Source organism: Falco rusticolus, chromosome 5 (assembly GCF_015220075.1).
Source record: "Falco rusticolus isolate bFalRus1 chromosome 5, bFalRus1.pri, whole genome shotgun sequence".
NCBI classification, from domain to species: Eukaryota; Metazoa; Chordata; class Aves; order Falconiformes; family Falconidae; genus Falco; species Falco rusticolus.
Window position 1 is genome coordinate 89901555 of NC_051191.1, and position 25964 is coordinate 89927518.

Below are 25964 nucleotides of genomic sequence, written 5' to 3' on the forward strand. Positions count from 1 at the left end.
CTGGCACAGTGGGCTGCATTAAAACCCTTGGTCACAAACCAAAGCAGCCTTCCTTGCCCAGTTGAGGGCAGTCAGCAGTGTATTCCTGTTCTGTTAGGTGGAGTATATATGGTTTTTAGTCATCTCTGTGTCATTTACAGCAGAGCCAGGTACTAGCTGCTCACCTGCTTTTTCATCCCTAACTATTAATGTTGTCATCTTTGTGACTTCCCAGTAATGTTGATTTAGTTGAGTTCATAAGAGTCGAAGCAAGAAAATTCTCAGTTTTAGCCTTGGGTCTGTTTTGTGTGTGTGTTCTTAGTTTTATAACACAACTCAGGTTGCTCCCAATTGAGTAGATGGAAGCTACTGAATTATCTTCCTCTTAAGTCTGTTGCATTTGTCCGCTGTCTCTTGTCTGACAGGCACCCCTGACCTGGGGATGGGGCTGTGGTTCTGGGTTAGAGCAGCTGCAAGGAGGCACTTCTGTAAATGACCTCTGGATCTGAATAACCAGTCCAGTGACGAACATTGTTGATCTCCCTGTGGCTATTGCCAGAATCTAGATCAGACTGAGGAAGGGAGACAGACTTCTCCCACCTAGATTTGGAGCTGTCTTGTTTTTGTCTTTGACTAACACCTGTCTGTACTGCCATTTCTCTTCCCACAGGTAGATGCAGTGCGGGTATACGTGAACAGCAACTCTGAGAACCTCCAATACCCTGTCCTGTTTGTAGTTCGCCAACAGAAGGGAGTGCTGTCATGGCAGGTCCCATTAATTTTTCGAGGCCTGTAAGTGCTGGAATCTCTTCCTTGTAACACACTTGTCTGCCGGCTGTACCCATTATCAGCCTTCCTCAAGTGCTAGATCTTGCTGTTTGTGTAGACTGCAGGGCTTGGTTGCAAAGCATGCTTGCTCACTGGCAGCTGAATGTAGGAAGACCAGGATTTGATTGTTAACCTCTTACTTGGCAGCCTGCTCTTGTCTCTTAGTTTCTCAGGTATGTACGTGGAGTACCAGAAGCTTGTCTGCTGGGGAACTGCCTGTGTCACTAGTCAGTGAATCTACCACATGGCATTGTTGTCATTCCCACAGATGCTTGTGGTGTGTGCAAGTAGTTCTTGGGCTGTAGTTTGGAGCAAGGTTTGAGCAGGCTCTGGCAAGAGCACCCTAACTGCTGTGTTACAGTGCATTTGGGGAATAAGAGGCTCTCCTCTGTTTCTCACCCTGGGTACACCTAAGTTGATCCTATTCTGGGGTGGGTGGGTGGTTGTTTTGGGGGTGCTTTCTTTGTAAAAGTGATACCACTTTGTATCTTCAGCAACCTTGGAGCACGTTAGGCTGCAAGTACTGAGAATCTGCAGGCATCTTAGACCATCTGAGATGTGAAGCTTCATCCTGTGACTGAAATCCTGGTGCTGGGCAGCAGATACCCTGCAGTGTCTTGCCTGATGTAGGGGATGGTCAGAGCAGCAGTTCTGGGCTGTTGTTGCTCCATCTGCCTCCAGCAAATGGCAGATGTGTTAGATCTGCAGATGGCACAGGCAGCCTCGAGGGAGTGAAGTGTTGGGGATGGCCAGTCCCATGTGCAGGCTGCAAGAGGCGACAGAGGTGGAGTTTGAGCTCTGAATACAATAGTGAATGATCTTGGCCTTTCAGCTTACTATTTCAGTTGTGCAAGCAGAGGAAAAATAATGCCATTCTTAGAACTAACAAAAACTTTTTAACTGCTATCTCTCTTTTTCCATCCAACTTTCCCTTCCCTCCTTCCCCCGGCTGTTGTAGCTATCAGAAGACCTACAATTACCAAGAAGTGAGTCGGACCCTCTGTCCCTCTGAGCCAACAGCTGAAATGGGACCCTCTGACCAGGTTATATTTGTGGACGTCGCTTCCATGGCACCATTTAATATTGCGTATGAGCTGCTAGTCACCAGGCTGGAGAACTTCCAACTTGAGTAAGCTGGGGTGTGAGAATACAAAAGTAATTTCTTCATGTATCTGTTATACAGGGATTTGGTCCATCTGCCTACTCTTCCCTTCTTTTTCTTTCCCAGAATTTTTTTTTCTTTTGCTTAATCTGAAGGTATACTGTGCATATTCCAGCTCTGAATGTTTTAGGCTTCAACATGCTGGCATTTCTTTTCTAGGACCAACAAAGCCTTTAACTTCACTGCCAGCCCTTCCCAGCCCCAGGTAAGGAGGAGTCCTGTGTGGTGTTGCTTGTATGTCTTGCCAACATCCAAATGATTGACTTGATCCTTAGTTACAGGTAACAGAAACCTTACATTACTAGGTTGTTCCCCCTCTTAGAGTGCAGGGATACTTCCTTACTGTTGAATTTTCTGTGGATATAGTCAAGAAGTAGCAGTGCCTCAGCCCCTCTAGGGGTACATTTAGGGTCCTCCTGTAAAGCAATTAAGCGAACCAAACCCCATGATCAGAATAAATGAATGGTATCTGCAATTCAGAAAATTACAGAGATCATCAGACTGCTACACTTCATGGGAAGTGAGATGGTGTGCACCGGTGTCCTGTTCCAGCTAGTGCTGGTGCAGTTGCCCAAGTGTGACTTGGCAAGCTGTAGTCTTCACTGGAGTAAAATAAATACATAAATAAATAAGCTGTAAAGGTACAGCAGAACTCAAACCGCTATTCCTTGCTCAGGGCAGCAAGTCAAGTTGCGAGGTGATAAATGAAATGCCTGATAAGTCTGGTGGTTATTTCAGAAGAGAGCACACGTGTACAGCACATCCAGCTGAGCAGCCTTGTTTAGAGCTCTGCAGGTGCTACAAGTCCTCTCGAATAAAAATCCTGTTGGCAGTAACTATAGTGATACAGGAGCTCATAGAGCTGGGAAAGTATGCAATTTACACAGGCTGTCTGGTACTCCATTTTTATTGTTGTTATCACTGTTAGTAACACCACTTAATTTCACGTTCCCTATTACCAGACATCTCAGCTAATCTTTTCTGCTGTCAAATGTCTTAAGCTGTTTTGCAGATACATGCAGTATTTTATACTATAGAAGCATAGGGAATGGTGGTGGCTCTTTATAAACCCTCGTTACTTTGGATCTTGTAATTTGAATGTAGAGTGTTTAGGATCTGGCATGGAATTAACTTTGTGACTTTGGTCTGTTACTTGTCACAATTAATAATATGAGATTGGTGACTTTTAGTTACAGACCAGATGTAGAGAGTAGAAGATGAATGAGTGATTCTTAATTGGTATAATGCTGAGGGTTTTGTAAATCAAAGTATTAAGTAGTCGGGCTGAGGGGAGGAATAGAAAGAAAAAAAAAAAAGGGCAATTCAAAACCTAGATGGGTGTTGGAATAGCCCTAAGACTGGAAAAAGACAAGCATAAAAACTGCAGGAGTTGTTGTCTGGAACCTAGCTTATGCCTGGGGGCAAAAGGAGAAATTAGATATGCTCATATAGGTCAGGAGTGCTGTCTGAATGTGTTTATACCACTCACAATCTGTGCAGCAAGAGAACTGTAGGTCTCAATACCCCTCGTGTTATTTCTGCACCCTGATATAAGCATGGCTTAAAAAGAAAATGATAGAAGGGTCCTCATGGGTGACTTCCTTAAGGACCTAAAGCTTTCCAAGGGTAGTGCACCTGGAAAACCAAGTAGCTGACTGCCAGTGTCCTTGCTTGGCAGAGATAGAACATGCTCAGGTGAAGAAACCGGCTTGGTGAGTTTTCAGTTTGTAAGGACTCGCAGTTGGAGCCAGCGCTTCCTCAGCAGTGAAGGGACCCTGCCTGGGGAGGGGTGGTGGGAAGAAATGCTTTAGTAGAATAGGGACGAACTTGGAAGAGGCTTGGGTGACTTCTTGCTTGCCCCTGCCCTGGCAGGTGTGGGCTCCACTTGCTGGGAAGGGGATGGGGGAAACGAAACAGGAAACAGCTGGCCCTTGCTCTGCACTAAGGCTTCTGTGACTTAGAGGGAGCTTGCCAGCTGGGAATGTCTCTGGTTAGGGTTTTGGAGCAGCAGCTGCAGTAGCCTCTGAGGTGACAGTAAGGGAGGAAGGTGGCTGGTGGCAGTCCTCAGCCTTGTGTCCCCTCTGAGGTGGGGTGAGGTGCCCACCAGCCCCTTGCAGTAGCTGTGAGCCTGAGCTCTCAGGGTCTGCACCCAAGTGGGACAATGGGAGCCCTTGCAACAAGCCTGCCTGTAAGGGCAGGCGCAGAAACCTTACTTCTGCAGCAGCTGGCTGGTAAAGTATATTAAACTTTTACTGGAAAAATGTGTAAATAATCGCGTTGCCTGGGACATCTCTTCCCAAATCTGAAAAGGCCTTTGCTGGGACATGGAAGGGCATTTCCTGACCCCACAGTGACCCTGCAGGCTGTGCTGTGGGCCTGCTCAAAGCATGGAAGCACAAGAAACACTATTCCTTGCCCCCAGAGGAAAAGTAGGAATATTGGCAGATGTTAGTCTCTCCCAATTTATTTCAGAGCTATAGCTGAATTATTTTCAAAGCCGAAGTGAGAAAATCCTCAGTACCCTTTGGCCTCAAACCCCTAAATTCTACAACAAATATCAGGCATTTATTTATGAAACACTTAACAGAGTTGCAACCATTTTACCCAGTACATTTCATAGTCTGTCTTTGAGGCAGCCCATCTGAGATAAACTCCATTATACGTTCCATATATAATGTACAGCCAGCAGTATGGAAACATCTGGAAGTTGCTCAAAGCAACATAAAATGGAGTAAGATATAAAATGAAGTCACTTTAGCTTGATCAGGTGGAAAAAAGCTTAAGGGGCAGCAGAAGCTATGCTATGTCTTGCATGTTGAAGATGTCTGTCTAACAGTGTGCTGTGCAAAGGGGAGAATTGTCTGTAGATGTTTAATCTGCTTTTCTGTAATGTAAGGTCCTAATATTTGAAATCTGAATTTTTGTGAAAGCTCCTCACATCCAACCCTGAAGCCCAGCTTGGGCTGTGCAGGTACCTTAGGGAAGTTCTGAATCTACTGGGTGTGATTTCTGGACCATAACTCTCAGCACTCTGCTTTCTCCTCAGTATTTTCTGTACAAATTTCCTCAGGATGTTGATTCAGTCATTATTAAAGTGGTGTCTGATGCAGTCTACCCATGCTCGGTTGTCTCCGTCCAGGATATTGTGGTAAGTCTGAGCCAAGGAGGGCAAGGAGCTGCCTGGTGGAGCTCTGTGTCCTGCTGTGAGGGGATCTGTGCCCTGACAGGGAGAAAAGCCCTAGGAAGGGCTTCACCCTAGTGTGGTGGTGATGGTGAGGGGAGCCCCTGTGAAAATTCTGTGGGAAGGAGGCAAAGACAGATGCTGAGTTCAAGCAGCTTGTACAGAGAATTCTGTTGCAAATAGGTGAACAATCTGTTCCTCTCCAACCTCTCCGTAGGGTATTTGTTGTGTTCCCCTTGTGAGGTTTAATTCCCTGCTGCCTTGTGACATGGGTCTGTCTCTCCATGGAGCGGTGTTGGATGGGATGCTGATGGATGAGGGAGGGGACAGTGCAGTTCCCTTGACTCTTCCCTGGCTCAAGCCAGCATTGGGAGTTTCAGATTTCCAGACGGTGAGGTCTCTCCTTACCAGTTGGATTCCTTTCTTATGCAATTGTTCATCCCCTTTCCTGGGAAGAGAACAGCTGTTCCATGCCATGGAGCTTGGCTGTTGCTTGCAGCTGGGAAATAGCATATCTATCCTCCTTCCCCATCTCCCTGAATGATGCAGGGTCCTGCAGTGTATGAGCAGCAAGGTGGTGACAGAGGTGCAAGATGCCTTGGCTGCTGGCTCTGAAGTTCTGGCAGTCGCCTTTAATACCTGGGGTGAGGAGAGAAATGGATAACATCAACTCATGCCCACATCCCTGTGTTTGAATGGTAGAAGGGCAGGAGGGGAGACTGTGACAGGTGATTTTCAACCTATCAGGCGTTAAGAGTAGTGGGAGAGTAAAACGAGGGTAAGCACTTGGTGTATAGTACAGGCTGCAAAAGCATATGACACAACCAGTGTACAGCTGAGTGTATGCGCTGCCCTGTGGGAATGGTGGAGAGATCAATCTGGCTGAGTTCTCTTCTGGGATTAAACTGCAGCCCTCTTGTGAGAATGCAGAGATCGCTGAGTGCAGGCAGGCCACAAGTGGTATCTTCAGAGCAGCTTTTCTAACTTCTGAATGGGTCTTGCTTGTTTTGTTCCCTTTGTCACCTCAAGTGGGGCCTTTTTCTGCTGTTCTGCACTGTCTGTTCTCCTGCTGGCTCCCTTCAAAATTAGTTCAGATTTTGTTCCTGGTTTAACCCTTAGTTGTGTCTGTTTTAGTGCCCAGTGTATGACCTGGACCATAATGTGGAGTTCAATGGTGTTTACCAGTCTATGACTAAGCAAGCAGCCATAACCGTGCAGGTGAGATGCTGATTTTTGTCCCAGTGTTGCTTTTTCTCAGTGGCTTCTCCTATGCATTCCTAGTTGTCTTTTGTTGATGCTTGTATGGCTGTGAGCCTTTGCTTTTATTAGATCAACCGATAAGTGGAAGGAAGCGGTGCTACCTTTTACTACAAAACCTTGTTTACCTTTGTTTAGATAGGTGTGTTATGTCCTAGATACTGAGGTTCTAGATCAGAATGGCTCTAGCCAAGTGTCTTCTGTTCAAACCTTGGCTCTTCTACCACTGAGTGGTGGTAGTAGGGCCTTTATAATAATCAAAGCTGAGGCAGATGGTTTGCAGTAATTAAAGCAATATAAATTTTTTATTTAATTTATTTTAAAATTTAAATTATTTAAATCAGTATTTTAAATAAAACATTTAAAGTAACTAAGTGCATTAGTATTGGTTCATTTATTTTTAAAATTTAAATTATTTAATATTAAAAATAATTATTTAAAGTAACTAAATAAATGCGTTAGTACTGGTTTGTTTGTTCTGGGGCACTGCCATACTGATACTGGTGAACTCAGTCAGCTTATTGTCCGCAAGGATGAGGAGAGCATCCCCAGGAGCCAAGCTCTGTCCAGAATAGGCTGGTCTCTGTAAGGCTGGTGCCTGTGTAGCAACTAAAACCTGATCGCTGGCCTTTTGGAGCACTGCCTCTACTTTGCATTGGAGGGAGAGGCTCCTTCACATTTCATGGATTCTGTCTTCTTCCATCCTCCTGTGCAGAGAAAAGACTTCCCAGGTGAGCAGTTCTTTGTTGTGTTCGTCATCAAGCCGGAGGATTATGCCTGTGGGGGTTCTGTGCCTTCTTCCATTCATGGTAAGGCATGCTGGGAGGTGGATTTGGTTGCTGCGTCTAGGTGATGGAGCAGCAGGAGTGTCTTGTGGGGTGACATGGAATGCTCATATGGCTCTGTCTTATGCAGGTAGCTGTGAGGAAGAGTGAAGTAGTACATTTGATATTGTTGGGTAGATTAAAAGTCTTGTTCAGTCAAGGAGGTGACTGGCTTGCTGGCGTTATGTGATTTTTCAAAGGAGTTACTGGTGTCTTGGGAAATACTGGAGACATCCAGACAATGCTTCTTACAGCTTTCCAGTTGGTTGTTTCCCCCTCACCTCACCTCTGCTGCTGTATTATCCTCCTGCCTGCATGGAGGCCCAGATGGCTGTTCCTGCAGATAGCATCTTCTCCCACTGCTATCTTGGGATCTGTGACAGCCCTGGACTTGGGGGAACAGGAAAAATTAATAATTTTGAGAGAATAATTTTAAAAGAGATGTGTTCTAGTGCCTTTGCCAACTAGAAAATACTGTGTCTACTTCCTGGGCAGTGATAAAAGCAAAGCCTCTACCACTTGTGGTGGCTGTAACTGGAGTGGGGACATTCCTGTCCTCAAAGTCAGATGGCATCCTCCCTGCAGGAGAAGCAAGACTGCAACCAACAGATATACTGGGGTCTCCCAACAGCCCCCACCCCCTTACAATGTCCCCCCTAAAAAAAGAACTGTTACCTTCTGGGTGTCTTTCTCTCATCCTAAAGCTGTCAGCAGAGCTGTACTAGCAGGGTGTGCTAAGCCCTGCTGAAACATAGCAAGTTGCTAGCATGGCATGCTGCACAGAAACATTTTGTCAGCAGAGCTTTGGTCAAAGGCAAAAAAGGGGTCCCAGTATCTGTAGTGAGAGAACCTGCCCTTGGGGAACTAGATGAATGAGAGACGAGGTGCCCTTGGGATTCAGACATCCAGATTTGAGCAATGTATGGAAGGCTCAAGCAGGATTTGTAGTCTGAAAACCAGGTTGTGGATAGGCAGGTTGGGGAAAACATATGGAAAAGGCTGTATATTGATAAGTTTGAGACGGGTTTAAAGCAAAATCACACACAGATTATAGTGAAAAGCCAGACCCTGGTGGTTTTGCAAGTGCAGAGAACTGAGATCAGGGCCAGAGATTATGAATGTGTGATTGTTTCTTTATTTACTGTGCACTTTGCATCTCACAGGGAATGTCAACCGTACCTGGAACCTGCAGCGAACAAAGAACCTTCAAGTGACGATTGTGCCCTCCATTAAAAGTCAGTGTCTTTGGGCAGAGCAATGCAACTTTACAGGGGGACTTGGCCCTTCTGCGTAGAATGGTATGGCAGGGTTGGTGCAGAAAACACCAGCAAAGAAGTCAAAACCAACTGGAGCCCTGATCCCTTACAGGAGGTGCCGTGTGGCACAGAGTGGTCTCATGGGCACACCAACTAGCATTGGGGTGAAGAAATAAGGGGAGACCTTGCAACAGGTTCTGGCATTTCCTCTTGAAGAAAGCAGATAGGTTTTGAAGGGCTCTTTGGGGGTGGGCATTGGCAGCAGGTGGTGTTGGGAAGAGCAGGACAAGAGTGCTGGCTATGAGAGGGGCTGTCCCTGCTCTGTGAGCTGACTGATGCCTTGTCTTTTCTTAGAGTCTGTTTACGTCCAGGCTATGTTCTTCAGCTTCCTGAGTTTCCTCTCCTTTTACCTGGGCTCAGTGGTTGTTGCTTTTGTGCACTACATCAGGTGAGTCAAGGGTTTTACAAGAACAGCCTTTGTGTTTCTCATCATCCTCAGACATGTCTCTGTCTCACCCTGCATTACATCTGGGGCAAAAGGGGCAGCAAGCATCTGAACAGAGCAGCCAAAGAAGTCTGTGACTGCCCAGTGGGCTCATACTGACCATAAGCCAGAAGACTTTTCTTCCTGTGCTAGGGGGGCTGTGGCAATGATGAAACCCTAAGGCTCTGCCATCTAGCTTTTGTAGTGCCCTACCCCTGAGTTTCCTTATATAAGACAGTGGGTAGCAGGTAGGAATTGTGATGGGACCACTCTGGGATATGGGGTGCCAGAGCACTGGGAAACCAAGGTACTTCCCAGAATGATGGACTGAGTACTGCCCTAAGTGCCAGTGACCCAAATAGGGCCTTGGAGTCCTGAGGGTGCTGGTTTCCTTTCTGAACTACTTCCCCTGTTGCAGACCTTGGTGTCTGGACTTGTGTTGAGGAGAATATCTGCATCTGAGGTGAATCTGGGCACAGCTACCATGACAGGTTGTTCTAGGGAGCAAAAGAAAAAAAAATAGGCAAAACTCTTTCCCAGCTGCCCTAGGCCCTACTGTTAGCTCACTGGAGGCAACCTTGAAGTCCTCTTGAGTGAGAGAAAGGACTGGAGGAGCAGGAAGGGGACAGTAGCCTAAAAGAGAGGTAAGATTTGCCCCTGTAGGGCAGCTAACAACTAGCACAGGGTGAGAGCCTTGGTGAGGCAGCTGCTCTTAAGGCAGTGGCGATGGTGGGGTTTGTGATCAGTCAGTGACTGCTGCCTGTGTAGGCAGTGATAACGGTTAAGTGAATCCTTTGTCCAAAGCATGGAGGCTTGAGAGGAGGGAGGCTCCTTCAACACTCTTTTATCAAAAAAAGATACAAAACTTTCATCAAATAGCAGGTTGGGTTTGTGGGAACAACACCTCTCGGCCAGCTCCTCAGACAGAATGTGGCAAAAGAGTGTTCAGCTGCTTCAGAAGAGGGGATCTGAAGAGTTTGATGCTCTGAAACAAAATAATTTCAAGATGGGGGCATGGCTTAACTTAGACACATCCATGAAACAACATCTAATTGGAAAAATTCAACGAAGTTACTTAAGCCTATGTGCTCTTTTTTGCCGATGTTGTTTTTTGTTGTGTGGGCCATATGACTGTTTTATTTTTTTTCCCCCTTACCCTCCCCTGCTTGGCATTTGCATCGGAGAAGGTGGTATTGGCTTCTTAAGTGTCATGCTGATGTGTGCCTCTAGCTCCTGTTGACCTTTCAGTAGATTCTTATGCACTCGGTTCCCTGAGCAGGGGCGCTGGGTTTGGGAAGGTGGTCTGAGAGTCTCTTCCAACTCCCAGCTGAGCAGTGTAGGATGGGACAGTTGTTTGACTGGTTGTCCTGCCTCTGGTGGATAGCTGAAGGGGTAAAAAAATATAAAAATCTCTGTTGCTCTGGAAATCAAGCAGTCGTGGCTGAGCCATGTCTAGTCCAAACAGTATTTTTCTTTTTTTGTTGTTGTTGTTTTTGTTTATTTTGTGGTTTAGTTTTGTTGGTTTCGTTTGGTTGGGTTTTTAGGCCTTGCACCATATTTACCTATTGATGTCCTAGATAAGCCTGCTGTGGCTGGCAGGTGATGGATTTTGTTGGCTATTTCAAAAGTGCTGTCTGTTCCTTTCCAGGGTTCAGAGGAAGGCTTTGGCTGACAGATTGAGTCCTGAGGACGGTAAGGTCCCTTTCCTGTTATGTGACAGTCTTAAGTGAACAGCACAGGTCCCAGGCCAGGCAAGGGACAGGCTGTCAGTCAAGTACCTTCTGTCCCTTCAAGCCTTCTTCCCTGTACGTGTACCACATATCTTCCATCAGCACCAGAGACTGTTAGAGCTTCCTCTCTGCCCTCACAAGAGAGGGTGTTTGAAGCAGGCTCCTCTGAGCCTGGTCCTCATCCCCAGCCTAAAGAGCTGGCTTTTAGAGGGGTGGAGGAAGCACAAGCTTTGACTAGACCTGGCTGCAAACTAGCGTGCTTGATGCGAGATCTGTCCATTTCTAAGCAAGGCACTTCGAGTTTGTTAGCTTTTGTGCTTTAAGATTTCCTCTGCCTGGTTTAAGCATGGTGTCTCCTATTTAATTTAAATTTTAATTTATTTTTAACTGGGACTTGTAGACAACCAACTGATTGAATGACTAATACAGTTAGGTAGTGTTGTTCGTGTTATTTACTTTGGTATTGGATTCAGTTTACTTTATGCTGCACCCACATTTCAACATACTGCAGATTTCTGTGTTATAAAAACATAGCTGCATCTAAGAGCCTATCCATGAGAGATGGAAATTTTTATCATGTGGATGGGTGTGCAGGGGCACTGGGAGTTTCTGCTTTCTGGAGAAGTGTGGGAGGCTGGCTGTTTCAGCCGTTTCATTTTGTTTAAATATTTAGTGCCTGCAAAGTAGTTCAAAGTATTGGTGATGATAAAGACATCATCATTTGTACCTCTTTCCTGGGGAGAGGGAGGACATTATACTTTGGCAGCATGCAAAGGTTCTTGGTGTGTTGTCATTCCCACCCCCCCACCACCCCCCTTTTCTTTTTTAATCACCAGCTTCTTCAGTCTCTCTGATCTGCTACATATTACTAGATAAGCATACTAGTATAACTGAGCAGTGATTAAAGGATCAGCAGTGGAACTTCATTGTGGCCTGGCATTACTTGGGTTAATATTTCTGCCAAGGACCTGGGGGCATTTGGATTCTCAGGAGTTGCTTCTTCAGCCACTGAGATCACATATGCATCCCTGCAGTAAGTGGAATGTGTGTGAAAGGTTTTCCTCACAACTGAATAATCAGGGGACTGTAATAATGTGCTTAAAAATATAACAATTTTAAGTCATTTGGAATGGATCCTGCTGTGAGACAACAGCAGGTCTTAGGGCCCTGGAGAAATGGGAAAGGCCTGTGTGTTGGGGAGTTTGGGGAAGCTGAAGGACCCTGGCCAAGGCAGGCTATGGAAGAGCTCCAGGGTGGTGACAAGGGATCACTGTCTAAGGCAAGGAGGCACAGTCTCAGCCAGGTGAGACCAGAAGCCCCAGGGAGTGCTGCTGGCGCTGCAGCTGAGGGTTCATGTGCCTGGAGGCAGCTTAGAAGCTGCTTTCCAAGCTGTGCTGGTAAGAGGTGGAAATCAAATTCTGGTGCTTGGGAGGTTCCCAAAGAAGCTGCAGGGCACAGATATTGTGCTTAGCGTGGACCTGGAGGGCAGAGAACTGTGTTCCTGGGCAAGGAGGATTGCTGAACAGCATCCCTGTGAAAGGACAGACGAGTGCAGTTCCTTCACAGCTTACAAGTTTCCTCCCAGAGGCACCTGCTCCTTCTGTGACCTGTCCTCTCCCTTATACTCTATGCCGCCTTCTCATGTGTGGCACTGCATGTCACAGCCATATCCTTTCTTCCTACCCACATGCTGTTTCTTTCTTTATTGTGTCTTTTTGGGGTGTGTGTCTGATGCCTATGAAATGGTAACTAGCATCTTCCATGTCCTCCAGATCACCAGGGCATGCCGGCTTTCTCTTAATTATTTTTTTTTCCTACTCTTCCCACCCACTGAAATTTCTCTTCCTCCAAAGTACCCCTAGGTCTTGCTGCCTTCATCACTTCTGTTTTCTTTCCCCTTCCCTACCAAGAAAGTGTGGATATAGGTGATGAGCAATATCTCTGGCCTTTGTCTTTGAATATTGTGCAACTTCATCTGCCCTTTTACTCCTGTCACCCACTTTACGCCCAGATTCTGTGGTTAACTTTTTTATTTTTAATCCTGTGGCACACCTCCTATGCCACATCATCACTGTCTGGTGGAGGCCAGAGCTGGAGGAACCACACCCAGTGCAGTACATTTACTTTGCTGACTCACTTGCACACTGGGAAGTAGGACTGAAATTACTGGGTGAGCTGGGTCCGAAGCAGCTGTTAGAGACAGGGCAGAGTGTCTCTTCTCCCTGCCATCCCTGCTTTGTCCAGATTTAAATCTTCCCTTGGTTACTTGGGAGAGAAGGCTGACAGGTCACTTAAGAGCATAAAGCCTGGTCTAAAATAAGGAGGGAGTATCCCTGTGGGACAGTACAGATGGGAGTAGGAACTGTGCATGTGCCTTGGTGCCATGAACATGGGGAAACACTGCTTTTGCCCCCTCCCCAGTGATCTGGATTTCCAAGTGACTTTAAAGCAACAGGAAAAACTGCCACGGGAGTGGGAGAGTTGCACAGCAGGTGATGAGTAGAAGGCGGATCTTGCTCCTGCAGCAACCTACAACATCCTGCTAATCCCATCTCAGGGCTGAAGGGGTGTCATAGGTGTGTGGTGTGCCAGAGCCTTCCCTCTGGCACCCAGTCCAGGCCATGTTTTCTGCTTCTGGTGCTCCTCTGAGCTGTTTGTTGCTCTGTTGGAGGGATGGGGCAGGAGGGTAGAGAAGCTGAAATGCAAATCAAGTCTTAGCCCACAGACCAACAAACACAGTGAACATGTCAAAGGAAAGCAGTAATTTGTACTTAAAACATCAAATGTCATTGCTGTATGGATGCTCTCCTGCCTAGGAATTGGGCTTGGGCAGGGAAAAATTTTGGGGCTCAGATGTAAAATCTGTGGCTAACAGAAATGGTACAAAAACCTACACAGGGTGTTACAGAAGCGGCCAGAATTGCCAGCTGGAAAGAGGAGTCTGCCTGTGCCTGTCAGTTTGGGACAGATCAGGTACTGAGCAGCCAGAGGTGGTGCAGCTTGGAAGTCAGGCCATTGCCAGGCTGCAGTAAGATTGCTTGCTTTCAAATATTATCCTGTGTCCCTCTGCTGCTGACTGGCCACACGACGTTGTTGCAAAGGTGAAACTTTATAAGCAGCTGGATCTGTCTCACTTTGCCACTACTGGAAGACATGGTGCCATGGGACTTAGCTGGCTGTGTTTCCTGCCACGTTTGTCTGCTGCCAGTTCAGCAGCTGATCCCCAGAAGGGGAGGCAAAAAAGATGAGTGTGGAGGCAGGAAGGGAAAGTCTGAGTGCCACTTGATTGGGAGGTGCCAGTCCTCCTTGCTTCAGGTGTGCTGGTGGGAGGCAAGGACCTCCCAGCCCTCAAAGGCTTGCCCTTCTTGACATCAGCACAAGATCATGACCGCTTTTTGCACAGAGCATTTCTTGCTTTCTCCTTGCTTGGTTAAAACTATGTAGCTGTCTGGCCAAAGGCTGTCTACGACTCTTCCAGCTATAACTGGAGGTATCAGTATTTGAATAGGTCACTGTGTGAGGAGGGGAAGGAGAACGAGAAATTCAGAAAGGTGCTCTTTCTGAATATTTTCTCAGAATATTGTGAGACTTGCTCTAGAATTTGCCAGGTCTTGCAGCCCCATAATGGGATCCTTAAAAGGTGCTGGAGGGAGCCTTGTGCTTTTGTGAGGCAAACTGGCAGCCTGTGTGGGCAGGCTGAAGGGAAAGGGTTTGCTTCACGTTGCAAAGCAAGGGTTTCCCTTTTGCATAATGTGCTCTAGAGGGAGACTGCCATCTGTTTGGAGAAATGCTGCTTTCCCCAAGCCCCTCCAGCTCTTGGAGCTGTTCGTATTCACCTCAGAGATGTGTTTCAAAGCACTGAGATGAAACTAACTGTCCCTTTTGGGTCTGTTTCCATTGCAGGATCTGGGATTATGACATCTTCGCACCCCATCACAGCCAGCACCCCTGAGGGAAGCAGCTATGGTGCTATTGGTACAGTATCTTCCAGAACTGGGGGCACGGGGCTGGTTCTGCCTCAGGCAGAGGAAGGCACTTTAAGGTGCCTTAGAGCCAGAGGGAATAAAGCTGCAAGCTTGTGTAGGAGCAGCTTGCAACTACTTGAAAAAGAAAATTGCAGCTTGGCAGGTTCAAATTGCATTTTAGGGCAGAACACCTACATCAAAAAGGTGGCAAACCTCTGGAAGAGGTGCCCAGACAGACTGTGTCATTGGAAATGTTTGTCACTGCTAAACAAAGCCACAGTCACCTGATAAGTGTTGGTGACAATGCTGCTTCAGGCAGGAGGTTGACTAGGGACTGACACAGGTCCCTTCCAACCAAGCTTCTAGGAGCCTGTTAGTTCATCAAGCCGGCCTTTAGACCAAAGCTTGCCTTTAACTGGAAGTCTGAAGGGTTGTGTCTTGCAAGGCAAGACAGAATCAGAGCTTCTTGTCGTTCAGAAGTTTCACTAGAGGAGAAAAAATGTCATGCTGTCAACAGGTGAAACATGCCCTGGCAGCAGAGGAGGAAGAAAAGCTTTCAAGGGTCCTGCTAATCTGATAGGATAGGAAATGCCTTCCTTTGCCAGAGTACTTCTGTTGTAAGGAGATTGAGTTTTCCCCTCCTGTGGAGGGATTGGTATTGAATAGTTTGGTGATGTGGACTTTTGGGCATAATCCTTGAATTTGACAGCTTCAGAACCCAGGTTGTGGGGTGAGGTGGTGCAAGTCCAGGGCAGTGTGAGGCAGCTACTCAAATGTGAGCTGGTCCCTGCTGAGGAGGTATTTGCTCCAGATATCACCCAGTTGTTGGACTGTGAAGGTGTGATACCTGAACACCTGACAAAGAAACGTATCACCGATACTTCATGAGGTTTGGGAAAAATTCAGGAGGACTTAAATCCTGGAACAGAGTTGATGGCTTCAGCACCACACTAACCCCATTCCCCAATTCCCAAGGAAATGCTTTAAAAAAGTTTGGGAAATAAGGAAGAAACTTGTGTTCTGCTCATGCCAGTATGGGTAATGGGCTGGCTGGGAGCTTGGCCAGCCTTGTGGGAAGTGCAGGCAGGTCCTGGTGACCTGCAGGTGATTGATACTGTAGATGCAATGGGAGCAAAGTTGATGCTCTGCCTGCTTTGAAAAATGGATTTTCTTCCTCTCTGTCTTTTTTTCTACAATATTTTTAGAAAAGTGTATATATAAAGCTTACATAAAATCTGGAGATGAACTAGGTCAGCCTGTTTGTGACCCCTGCACAGTCCACTGCTTTCACTTGAGCTTCCTGGCTTGTCTCAGCCTTCCAGATTTCAGAGCTCAGGCTAGTAAAGAGTAGAAAATGTCAGAGATGAGAAGTAATAGAATAAAAGCAGAGGAAAATCCAAAGTGCTGCAGAGGGAGGAAGATGGTCCTTGAACGTGCTCTTAGCTAATAATCTGAGACTTTCAGGAAAGTTTGTGATCATGGACAAACTTGTTCCCTGAAATGGACATGTTAACTTGTCCCAGCAGATTTCAGCTGGTATCTGGGACAGCTTTCCTCTTGCTGTGCATAGAGGGATTTAGCATTTACCCTGCCTGTTTCCTCCTCCCTGCTCCGCTCCAGACGAGTCAAGCTCCAGCGGTGGACGTCAGTTGTCTTCCCCTGAGCGTGGGCTGCCAGCTGGTTCTGACACAGACAGCTCTGTGGAGGAAGAGAGCGACTTTGACACCATGCCAGAAATCGAAAGTGATAAGAACATCATCCGCACTAAGGTAACAGCTGGTATCGCAGCTGTGGCCATGATGCAGGGCCAGGACCAGCACTAGTCACTTGCCAGGTTTTTTAAGTTTCCGCTTCCCTTTTTAGGTGGATTTAATCTAAGAAATCTGAATGTGCTTGGTGGGTTTTTTTCAGAGTCTAGAAAGTTTTCCAGCTATGCTAAGTGTGCTACTGAAGTGAGTGATTTAATATGGAAAATCAGAATTTAATGGGGACTATTGAGAAAGGAGGAAGAAGGCAAGGGTGTCCCAGAAAGTCCAAGGAGGTGCAACAGCATAGGGGGGAAATAATCTGCAATAATAGGTATGAGTAGTGTGATGACATTGGATATACAGAGGGTCTTTAAGCTAGCAGTTCTCAAACTGCCTCCTTTTGTCGCCCCACACTGCTCCGCGTGACTCGGGGCCATTCCTGGAGGTCAGGGGGGTTTGCAGAACTCATTCCCCATAGACTCAAGGGACACAATGAGCTCGCTGTGTCAAAAATGGCCCAAATGGCACCAAGCTGCATACTGTCCAAATACATCAAGATCTGCTACTGGCTTCTGTAGTCTTCACTAGTTCTTTTCTGTTTTCTTCCCTTGTTCCCCACCCACTAATGTTTTAGGTGTTCCTCTATCTATCAGACTTGTCCAGGAAGGACCGAAGGATTGTTAGCAAAAAATACAAAATCTATTTCTGGTAAGGAGAAGACGACAAACTGGTAAGGCCCAAGTTCTGGACCCAGTATCTGGTTGTGCAGCCTGTCCACAAGTCCTTCTGAACCATGCTTTAGACCTGAGGATATTCTTTGAACCATTCTGTTATACATTCTGACCCTGTTCCAACAAGTAACTGCAGATCCCACATACCTCAGATAAGGACATTGGTGAACAATTGCACACATGATCCTGGCAATGGATTCTGGTTTGCATGATTGCTTTAAAATCTGCCAACAACTGGTGTGCTGGAACGTACTGGGGAAGAGGAGAAACAGGCACTCAAAACACACGAGCTTGTGGTCCACATACTGGCTTTTCTTGTGTCCTTAGCACATTTGCTCTTCTGCTTCAGGAGATGATTACCAGAGGTATAAAGCTCCAGCTGGGAGAGCAGGGTCTGTGCCCTTAGGTACTGAGGTGTACACACTCCTCCACAAGCACTGTGGGGTTCTGTTTTGGGTGTGCACAAATTGTTTTGGTGTGTGTAACTGCTGCTACTGTCTCCTTTCTACAGGAATATCATCACCATTGCAGTGTTTTATGCCTTGCCGGTCATTCAGCTCGTCATCACTTATCAGACGGTGCGTTGGGCTCTGGCTGTCCCCTGTGCTTGGGTCCTCTTGCCTTTAAATCTGCTTTGTAGTTGCATGGTGTAAGGATGACAGTCACAGTGAAACTGGCATCACCCAGGAATCCTGCTTGGTCTGAGGGGCAGTTTACCTTGGCTGCTCTCTGCACTGTGTGTTGAGCATTGCTGCTAGCTTGGCTCACTGAGCTTGCAGTTCTGCTATTTTTGCCTGGGAGGTGGGAGTGCAGCAGTTTTCCTGCTCATCTGATGTCTCATTTGGGTCCTGTTTCATTTTAGAGGCAGGAGGAATCTGCTGTTACCGCTAAAAGGTAACTGAAAGCAAGTTAGGGTTTGCTGTGATATGATTTTTCCCTTCTCCCCATCCTTGCTATCCCACTGTTGTTCAGATATCTGCAAGCAGGTCTATTAGTCATGGTGTTGAGAGCACATAACATGTTTCCTCTGAAGACTGTTGTCAGGTCTGTGGCAACATCTTGTCCCCCCAAAAAAGCTTCACTTGCAGGTCTCATTACTCCCCTCTGCCAGCACTAGAGCTAGGCTGTGTCCTGGCATGCCTTGTGTACATGCAGTGTTTGCACAAAGCAAACCCCCCAAGAACAGGGAGGATTTGCTAATATCTGGTCTCCCACCTCCTCTCCATTCAGGTAGTGAACGTGACGGGCAATCAAGACATTTGCTACTACAACTTTCTGTGCGCTCATCCCCTTGGGGTGCTGAGGTGAGTGAGCCCTGCTGTCACTGCATTATAGTCTCATGCCTCCTGAGTGTTTGTCTTGTGCCTGGGTCAGGATTTTATCCTTGCCAGGCTCGCAATAACTGTGGTGGCAAGACAAACCACTGAGAGTTTAGGACTCTGAGCTTACTGTTTTGCTCAGCAGCGGCTTTCTGTTGCGGACACACATGCACCTGGGAACATATGGTACCTGCGTTGCCCTAACAAACCTACAGCACAACAATTAGGTGCTCCTGTGCTCTTTTGGACACTTTCACTTGTATCCAAAGAGCAGCAGCTCTGCAAAGAAGTTCAGATCAGTACTTTCAGTGCAGCATTTCTCTGAATGAATGTGGGAGTACAAAGAAAGCCCAGAGTTGGGAATCTCACAAAAAGTGCTAAATCTATTGGGGCAGGTGAACTATTTAACCTAAAATTGTCATCCAGGGTATAAAACTGTCAGGTGTTTGGCAGCTGCTGAGATGAAGGATGATGGAGGGGGAGCAAAATGGATTCATCTTGTCATGGCTCAGGGTTCAGCTTCCTGCTGCTTTACTGCCGTTACCTTAAACCTTCTTTTTCCCTGCAGTGCCTTCAACAACATCCTCAGTAATGTGGGCCACATGCTGCTGGGCTTTCTATTCCTTCTCATTGTGTTGCGCAGGGACATTCTCCACCGTCGGGCCATGGAGATGAAAGATATCTATACCCTGGTAGGAATCATGGTTGCATGGGGCTGAATGGAGGGAGGAAAGACAGGGAGAACTTGAAAACTTGAGTGATACACAGTGGGTTTCCATTTTTCCATTTGCTTCCTTGCTGAAGGATTGAATACTCCTCCTCTTTTTTTTTTTTTTTTTTTTTTTTTTTTTTTTTTTTCCCTCCCCTGAAAAAGGATCTAGGTGGGACACTTACGTTCTTGCACACGCCAATACTTTAGTTTACAGTACGTCCGTACTGCTGTGGTGACCTAGCCTGGGCTTGCAAAGAAAAGGAGATGAGGAGATGAATGACTATCATGGCTGTGGGTTTTTCTCCAGTGCTTATTGTGGAGGAACTGGAACAGCAGAAGTGTCCCAAGATGCTTTTGTTTATAGTGAGGTTTGATTTGTCTTAAACAATCAGGAGTTCCTTCTTGACACTCCTGTTAGCAAGAGGGAATAGAGCTGCCTATGGTACTGCAGAAGAATTTGGCAGCCTGTAGCTCTGAAGCAGAGCTGCTTGTAGCCAGAGCTTCTGGAGTCTCTTCAGTATCTTCGGGGAGAGGATGGAGAAATCTGCAGCCCTGAGGGCAGTGGTGCTGATGGCTTTTGGAGACAAACAATTTTGCTTCCACTGGCTTGGTAGCAAGTAAAGGCCTTAGCAGTTCTAAGGGTCTGCTGCTTATGGTTTTCAGATGAGATCTCAGCCAGATTGTGATGGAGGTGCCTTCTCATGTGGGCTGATGGGCTCTTCTCAGGTGCTTTTAACTCCCTACTGACCCCAAGAGCGAAGCTGCTGTTCTGGGTCCCCAGTGCTTTCCCAATTTTGGGCAGGGTGTAGCGTGGCACAAGATACAGGACAGATATTTTTTAGTCTTAAGATGTTAGTACCAGGTCTTAGACTAGAAGTTTCTGTGTGATTAGCTTGTTTGTTGCCTGTGGATTCATCTGGCTATGCAGTGTGGCTAAATCCAGAGCCTGTGGTTGCGCACAGTATGCTGTGCTGTGCTGGTGACTGAAGGACACGTGCAGGGGTTAGGAGGGATGAAGTGGTGGAGCGTGCAAGCTCATTTGTTGTCAGGATATAGCAAGAGTACTTACTACACAGCTCTGTTCTCTTCTAGGACTATGGGATCCCAAAGCATTTTGGTCTCTTTTACGCTATGGGCATCGCTCTGATGATGGAAGGCGTGCTTAGTGCCTGTTATCATGTCTGCCCTAATTACTCCAACTTCCAGTTTGGTAAGCTGAGATTCCTTTCTCCTTTTGAGCTGTAGGTAGGATTTGACGTGCTCCGTCTTCTGCTTAGTTGCTGGCACTTCCCATCCCTCTACCCTTACAAACCGCCTTGTAGTCTGCCTGTTCCAGGACTCGGTCAGGAGGCAGTGAGGCTTTGGATGCTGGGGACTAACACATTTCAGCCTCCTCTCCAGACCGTGGGACTCTAGTAGTACTCTGCTGGCAAGATCTCCCTTTGCTTTTACAGCTTAGTGTTGGAAAATAGTAAGTGCACAGCCTTGAGTGGCAGAGTGCTCAAGCCTAGGAAGTCTTTGCCTTCTGAGTGGAAACTTTCCCGTGTGGGGTCTTTTGCTTTCCTGGGGAAGAGAAGACTAGGGCAGGATCTTGTCTATGTGTGTAAATACTCAATGAGAGAGAATGAAGATGTGTGAGCCAGGTTCTTCTCAGTGGTGCCCAGTGACAGAACAAGAGGTGATGGACACGAATTAAAACACCAGAAACTCCATCTGAACACAAGAAAAAAATATTATATTTTTTTTTAATACTTTGAGGGTAGCCAAAGACTGAATGGGTTGCCCCAAGAGGTTGTGAAGTCTTCTGTGGAGATCTGCAAAGCCTAACAGGACAACCCTTTCATAGTTGATCCTGCTTGAGCAGGGGGTCTTGGACCAGACAACCTCCAGAGGTCCCTTCTAACCTCAATCATTCTGTGATTCCCTCTCTGCTTCTGTGCTGCACTGTGGATGCTTATTTTCTGAGCCCCTTTAGTTTTCGTTGCCCCAGAGCATGGTAGATGTGCTGCAAAATGGCAAAGCACAAAGTGGTGTACAATGTAGTCCAGCGTCATGGGTTTGTGCCTGCCAGCCTTGGGTTTGGCCCTGCTGCTGTGCTTCTTTATATGGACTTGGAGCAGCTTTCTCAGCCTACTGGAAGCACCTGATTTCAGTGTTTCTGTTGTGCTCCCTTCACAGATACCTCCTTCATGTACATGATCGCAGGACTGTGCATGCTGAAGCTCTACCAGACCCGCCACCCAGACATCAATGCCAGCGCCTACTCTGCCTATGCCTCGTTTGCTGTGGTGATCTGTCTAGCCGTCCTTGGAGTGGTATGGCCCCTCTTACCTACCTGCTTCTCTGGGAGGAGATGGTGTGGCTGGGAGCACACCTTAAGTGGGCAAATGACTGGGGAGAGCAACAGGGTAGGATAAGAGTGTGTTAAGCAGCTGCTAGCATGTGTATTCCCAGTACTCCTGGGCTTTCCCTCCTCCTTTATGTGTATTCCCAGTACTCCTGGGCTTTCCCTCCTCCTTTCCCCTGAGCTTGCGGGGGGGGGGGGGGGGGGGGGGGGGGGGGGGGGGGGGGGGGGAGGAGAGCAGAGCAATTTTCTCTAGGTCAGCTCCTTTTTGGGCTTTGCCCACCATATGCCGTCCTCCTCAAGAGCAGAAACTCGTGTATCCAGGTATCCACATCTAAGCATGCAGTGGGTCTCCTGTGGGGTGGCTCACCTTGGAGGAGGGGGTGGGGGTGAGGCTGGCTGAGCTGCCAAGATGAGTGTTCTCTACTTAATTGCTTGTGCCTCTTTCTTCCCTTTGGAGAACTCTCTGTTGCTGGGCACAGGTCTTGCAGTTGGCCTTCCTACCTTTGGAGAGGCGCAGGGCTAGCATAATGGTTGGGGGGCTCCCAGGCAAGTTTCTTGAGTCCCTGCCTATAGAAATGGGCAGTGAGGCAGGAGCCACCAGTCGCTCCTGTGCACTAACAGTAACTGACCAGTCAGACTGGTACCAGGGCTTTGCCTGGTTGCTCATAGCATTGCAAGTACTGAGCTGGGCTTGTCTGAATCCCCAGCCTGTGCTTTACCTTGGATGTCTCTGTTTCTCTTCTTTTGAAGGACTCAATTTTGTTCAGCAGCAACCAGGCAAAGTCCATTGCTTGCTTGCTCTGAACGGGCGGCTAGATCCCAGCGGGCTGTTGGCCCCTCGCTATCACACATAATGCAGGGAATCAACTGACTCTGCAAAGGTCTCTGGGTAGGATACTGTGTGTGGGATAAGGCATGCAGGAGCAGCTGGTGAACTTGGGACGTCTCAAGAATCTCTTGATAGCTCTGGCAGATTTGCACACCCAGGTTCAAAACAAGGGGGTTTTCTTATGGGATGCTGTGTCTTTTCTTGTGAGATGCTTTGGAGCTCTTCAGTGGAGCTTATAAGCTGCATGTCTCCCTTGCTCCATCCGCATAGAGGTGGCTTTTCTGCTTTTAGTTTGGTGGGGTTTTGAGGTTTTTTTCCCCACACAAAAGGAAAATTTCAGGTGTGCCCCAGTGGAGGGTAGTGTTTGGTCACAGCCTGACAGCAGATAAGAGTTTCCAGACTCCTTAATGTATAACTGAAAAAAATTAAAGTTTTAATATAGCATTAACTTGCGTGTGTAGGTCACTTCCAGTCCTTAAATAAAGCAGAAGTGTACAATAGGAGCAATTACCTGCAGAGCAGTTTTGTCCTTTTTGGTCTACTGCAGCATAGTTGTTGGTGTACCAGTTGGCTCCCTGGCTGCCTTTGTGAAAATGCAGCTCCTGGCTAGAGAGCTGCTGCCCAGCTCAGCCGAGAGCGCTTGCCTGGCCTGGGGGTCCCTGCAGTTTTGCTCCCCGGGCCAGATGCCATCCTTCCATACTGCTGTTATTGTCTGATGGGACATTCAGAAAGAATCATCTCCTCTCCAGAATGCTGAGCTCCTCTTGCTTCTCTGGACTTAGTTTTGGATTTATACGTGTTTTCATGTTGGAAGATTTAGGGGTTTCTCTTCCATGTTCAGTGAGGTTCCCGAATGCCCCACGGTGATATAGGAGAGGAAAGGATTAGCTTGCTGATAACAGGGCTCAGTTTGCTTTTGATGTCTTTACTTTCAGGTGTTTGGGAAAAATGACATGTGGTTTTGGGTCATTTTCTCAATTATCCACGTTTTTGCCTCACTGGCTCTCAGCACCCAGATCTACTACATGGGCCGCTTCAAGATTGGTAAGTGCTGTGACTGAACCGTCACGCTCTAGGGTGTGTGGGTGTCTCCTCTCCTCGCCTGTGTGAGTCACCTGTGGCCTGTGCTTGTGTTCTGGGTTACCCTGTCCTCTCATCGACCTGATGCTCTTCCTGGCCTCTGAAGTCCTTGCGCTGCTGCTTCCCAGACCCATGGGAGTCAGCAGAAACCTGTAGTTTCTGCTGTGTAGTGGCAGAAGAGCTGGGCTCGGAGGGAGCCTGCCCTTCAGCTACAGCTCTCCCTAGGGCTGTGCTCAGCGTGGTGAGCTACATAAAACCCTGTCATGGGGTGAGGGGGGAGAGGGTCTGGTGGGGAACCTGGCTCTTGTGCTCTGCTTACAAACATGTTTCTCCTTCCTCTTCCGCTCCTGTCTGCCTCAGATGGTCCTGACTCAGGTAACTGTCAGCAGCTCTCTTTTATTTCTCTGTTGAACTGATTGAGCAGCGTTGTAGCGGTTGGGGACGCATGGATGTGTGTGGGGAGCCAAGCTCGCGTGCCACCTGGGGTCGGCTCTTGAGAAGTGAAGTGCATTTGCCAGCAGCGCTGCCAGCCCCGTACCCTGGCAGGAAGGGGCTGATATAGCACAGGAGAGCTCTGATCTTGGCGCAGGAGCCTTTTCAAGCTCCACACCTGTGACTGAAGAGGGGCATGTGTGTGCATGCATGTCTGTCCATGGCCACTGACACTGATGGCTCCCCAGTGAAGCATCTGCAATGATTTTGAGAGCAGGAGTGACTTGCGTGCTCTGCCTCTCTAGGACACTCTAAGGGCTGTGGGATCAGTTTCTGCTGTTTCTCTGCTCTGGCAGCTTGTTCTGTGGAAGGTGCTCTTCCCCCTTCCTGCACACACATCTCTCTTTCAGAGATGCAGTTGCAAAGCCAGCCTGTTTATGTGTACAGACACTGTTTGTTTGAATTCTGGGCAGTGCTAGTGTTGAGGGGATTTTTTTTTAAATTATTTTTTTCCCCTTGTCATTTTGCCTAAATGCCATCCACATCCCGTGGTGGCTGCCTTTATGCTCAGCCCTTATGCTCCCAAAGGGCGAGAAATTAATCTGTTGACACCTTGACCACCCGCAGGCTGGATTCTCTGTTGTCAGCCGGTGGGTGCCAGCGTCTTTCCCCGTAGGCATTTTGGAGCTCACTCTACTGGCTGTTCTGGCTTTTTATCCTCTTCTTTGACAGACTTGGGGATATTTCGACGGGCAGTGATGGTGCTGTACACGGACTGTATCCAGCAGTGCAGTCGACCGATGTACATGGTAGGTGATTTCTCATCTCAGCACCTCTCTCAGCAATTGCTCACTTTCTAGGCAATGCGCAGAGGAAAGAGGTGTGGCAGAAGTGATGCTCCCTGCTTCCCTTCTTCACCCTCCCCCAAAATGTTTGGGTGTGTGTAGATCTCTGCTGGAGGGGTGTACCCCCCACCTCCAGGCCTCCCCAGATCTCAGGCTTGGTGAATAAAACGTCAGAGCAAAGGTGATACAAGCATGAGGGGATTTCCTTTTGCTCCTGCTCCCTGGGGGCACCTGTTTGAAGGAATGGGTATGGACGGGGCTCTGTGCAGCGCAGCCTCCCTTGGGCGGCCAGCGACTGTTTTGGTTCTGTGGCTTAAGCAACAGCTATTGCTATTTCTGCAGCACCTCAGGGCAGATAGCAATAAAAGTAAGAAATAGTAGCTGTTACCTTGTGTCTCACAGATTACTTTCTTCTTGGCACAACGTGCTAATTAGGGCTTGAAGCCTAAGTTTTTATCCATAGGCATCCTTTTTATTTTTTCTATTATCTTTTTTTTATTCTCCCATCTCTGAATAAGTGTCAGACGGAGTTTTGCAAGCAAGCTTGGTGCATTTGGGCATAAAGTAAGCCTGGCCAGCCTGAAATAGCTACATCGTGGAAGCAGCTGTAAGCATAAATGCACGTGCCCCACAGATGCAGCCCTTCTGCCTGCTGTAGTTACAGCGCTTCCCTGCTAATGGTGAGATGGGTGAAAAAAGGTTGTGCGGACATGCGTGGGATGCTATCCAAAGCTTTCCCGGCTGCCTCTTTTAAGCATGTCCTTGCTCTGTGCAACAATTTTTCTGTAAAATGGTGGGAGGGAAGGAGTCTAACAAAAAAAACAGTGGAAACAGTCAAAGGATTTGCAGAGCCTTGTGAGACTAAGCTTTAAGTTCTGGACTTGTTCTTCTTTAGATGTTTAGTCTCCTTGCAACACTTCCAAATCTGTGAGGGCTGAAGCAGTTTCCATCTGGCAAAAGCTCCCACAGAGCAAACTTCAGAGCCAGGGGCATGTGTGTTTGTAGGAACCAGGCTCCAAATCATCACATAATGATGATATCCTGAATTTCTGAGGCAGAGGCCTCTTTTTGCATTTCCTTCTGCTTTCATATGATCATCAGTGTCTCCTCTTCAGGACAGGATGGTGCTGCTCATTGTTGGAAACCTGGTCAACTGGTCCTTGTAAGTGAGGTGTTGGTGTCTTGTGTAGTTGTGCATGTGGGCAGCAGGATTCAGTACTGACACGCAGGTGGCCTGAAGTGACGGGGGAATGCA

General features: G+C 47.5%; 1 protein-coding gene across 4 annotated transcripts in view; it reads left to right on the forward strand.

Moving 5' to 3' along the window:
- Positions 1-25964, forward strand: part of SIDT1 (SID1 transmembrane family member 1) — a 48043-nt gene that overhangs the window by 17585 nt on the left and 4494 nt on the right. Inside the window, exons 2-22 of one of the 4 annotated variants that reach the window (XM_037390436.1) lie at positions 650-771; positions 1766-1936; positions 2129-2174; positions 5016-5117; positions 6285-6368; positions 7123-7138; positions 8395-8466; positions 8842-8935; positions 10620-10663; positions 14605-14676; positions 16287-16435; positions 17049-17122; positions 17657-17723; positions 18376-18449; positions 19033-19156; positions 20269-20386; positions 21355-21491; positions 23288-23396; positions 23793-23807; positions 24597-24673; positions 25825-25871. In XM_037390436.1, the coding sequence (XP_037246333.1) occupies positions 650-771; positions 1766-1936; positions 2129-2174; positions 5016-5117; positions 6285-6368; positions 7123-7138; positions 8395-8466; positions 8842-8935; positions 10620-10663; positions 14605-14676; positions 16287-16435; positions 17049-17122; positions 17657-17723; positions 18376-18449; positions 19033-19156; positions 20269-20386; positions 21355-21491; positions 23288-23396; positions 23793-23807; positions 24597-24673; positions 25825-25871 (1814 nt within the window). The other 3 variants (XM_037390434.1, XM_037390435.1, XM_037390437.1) reach the window with 3 other exon arrangements.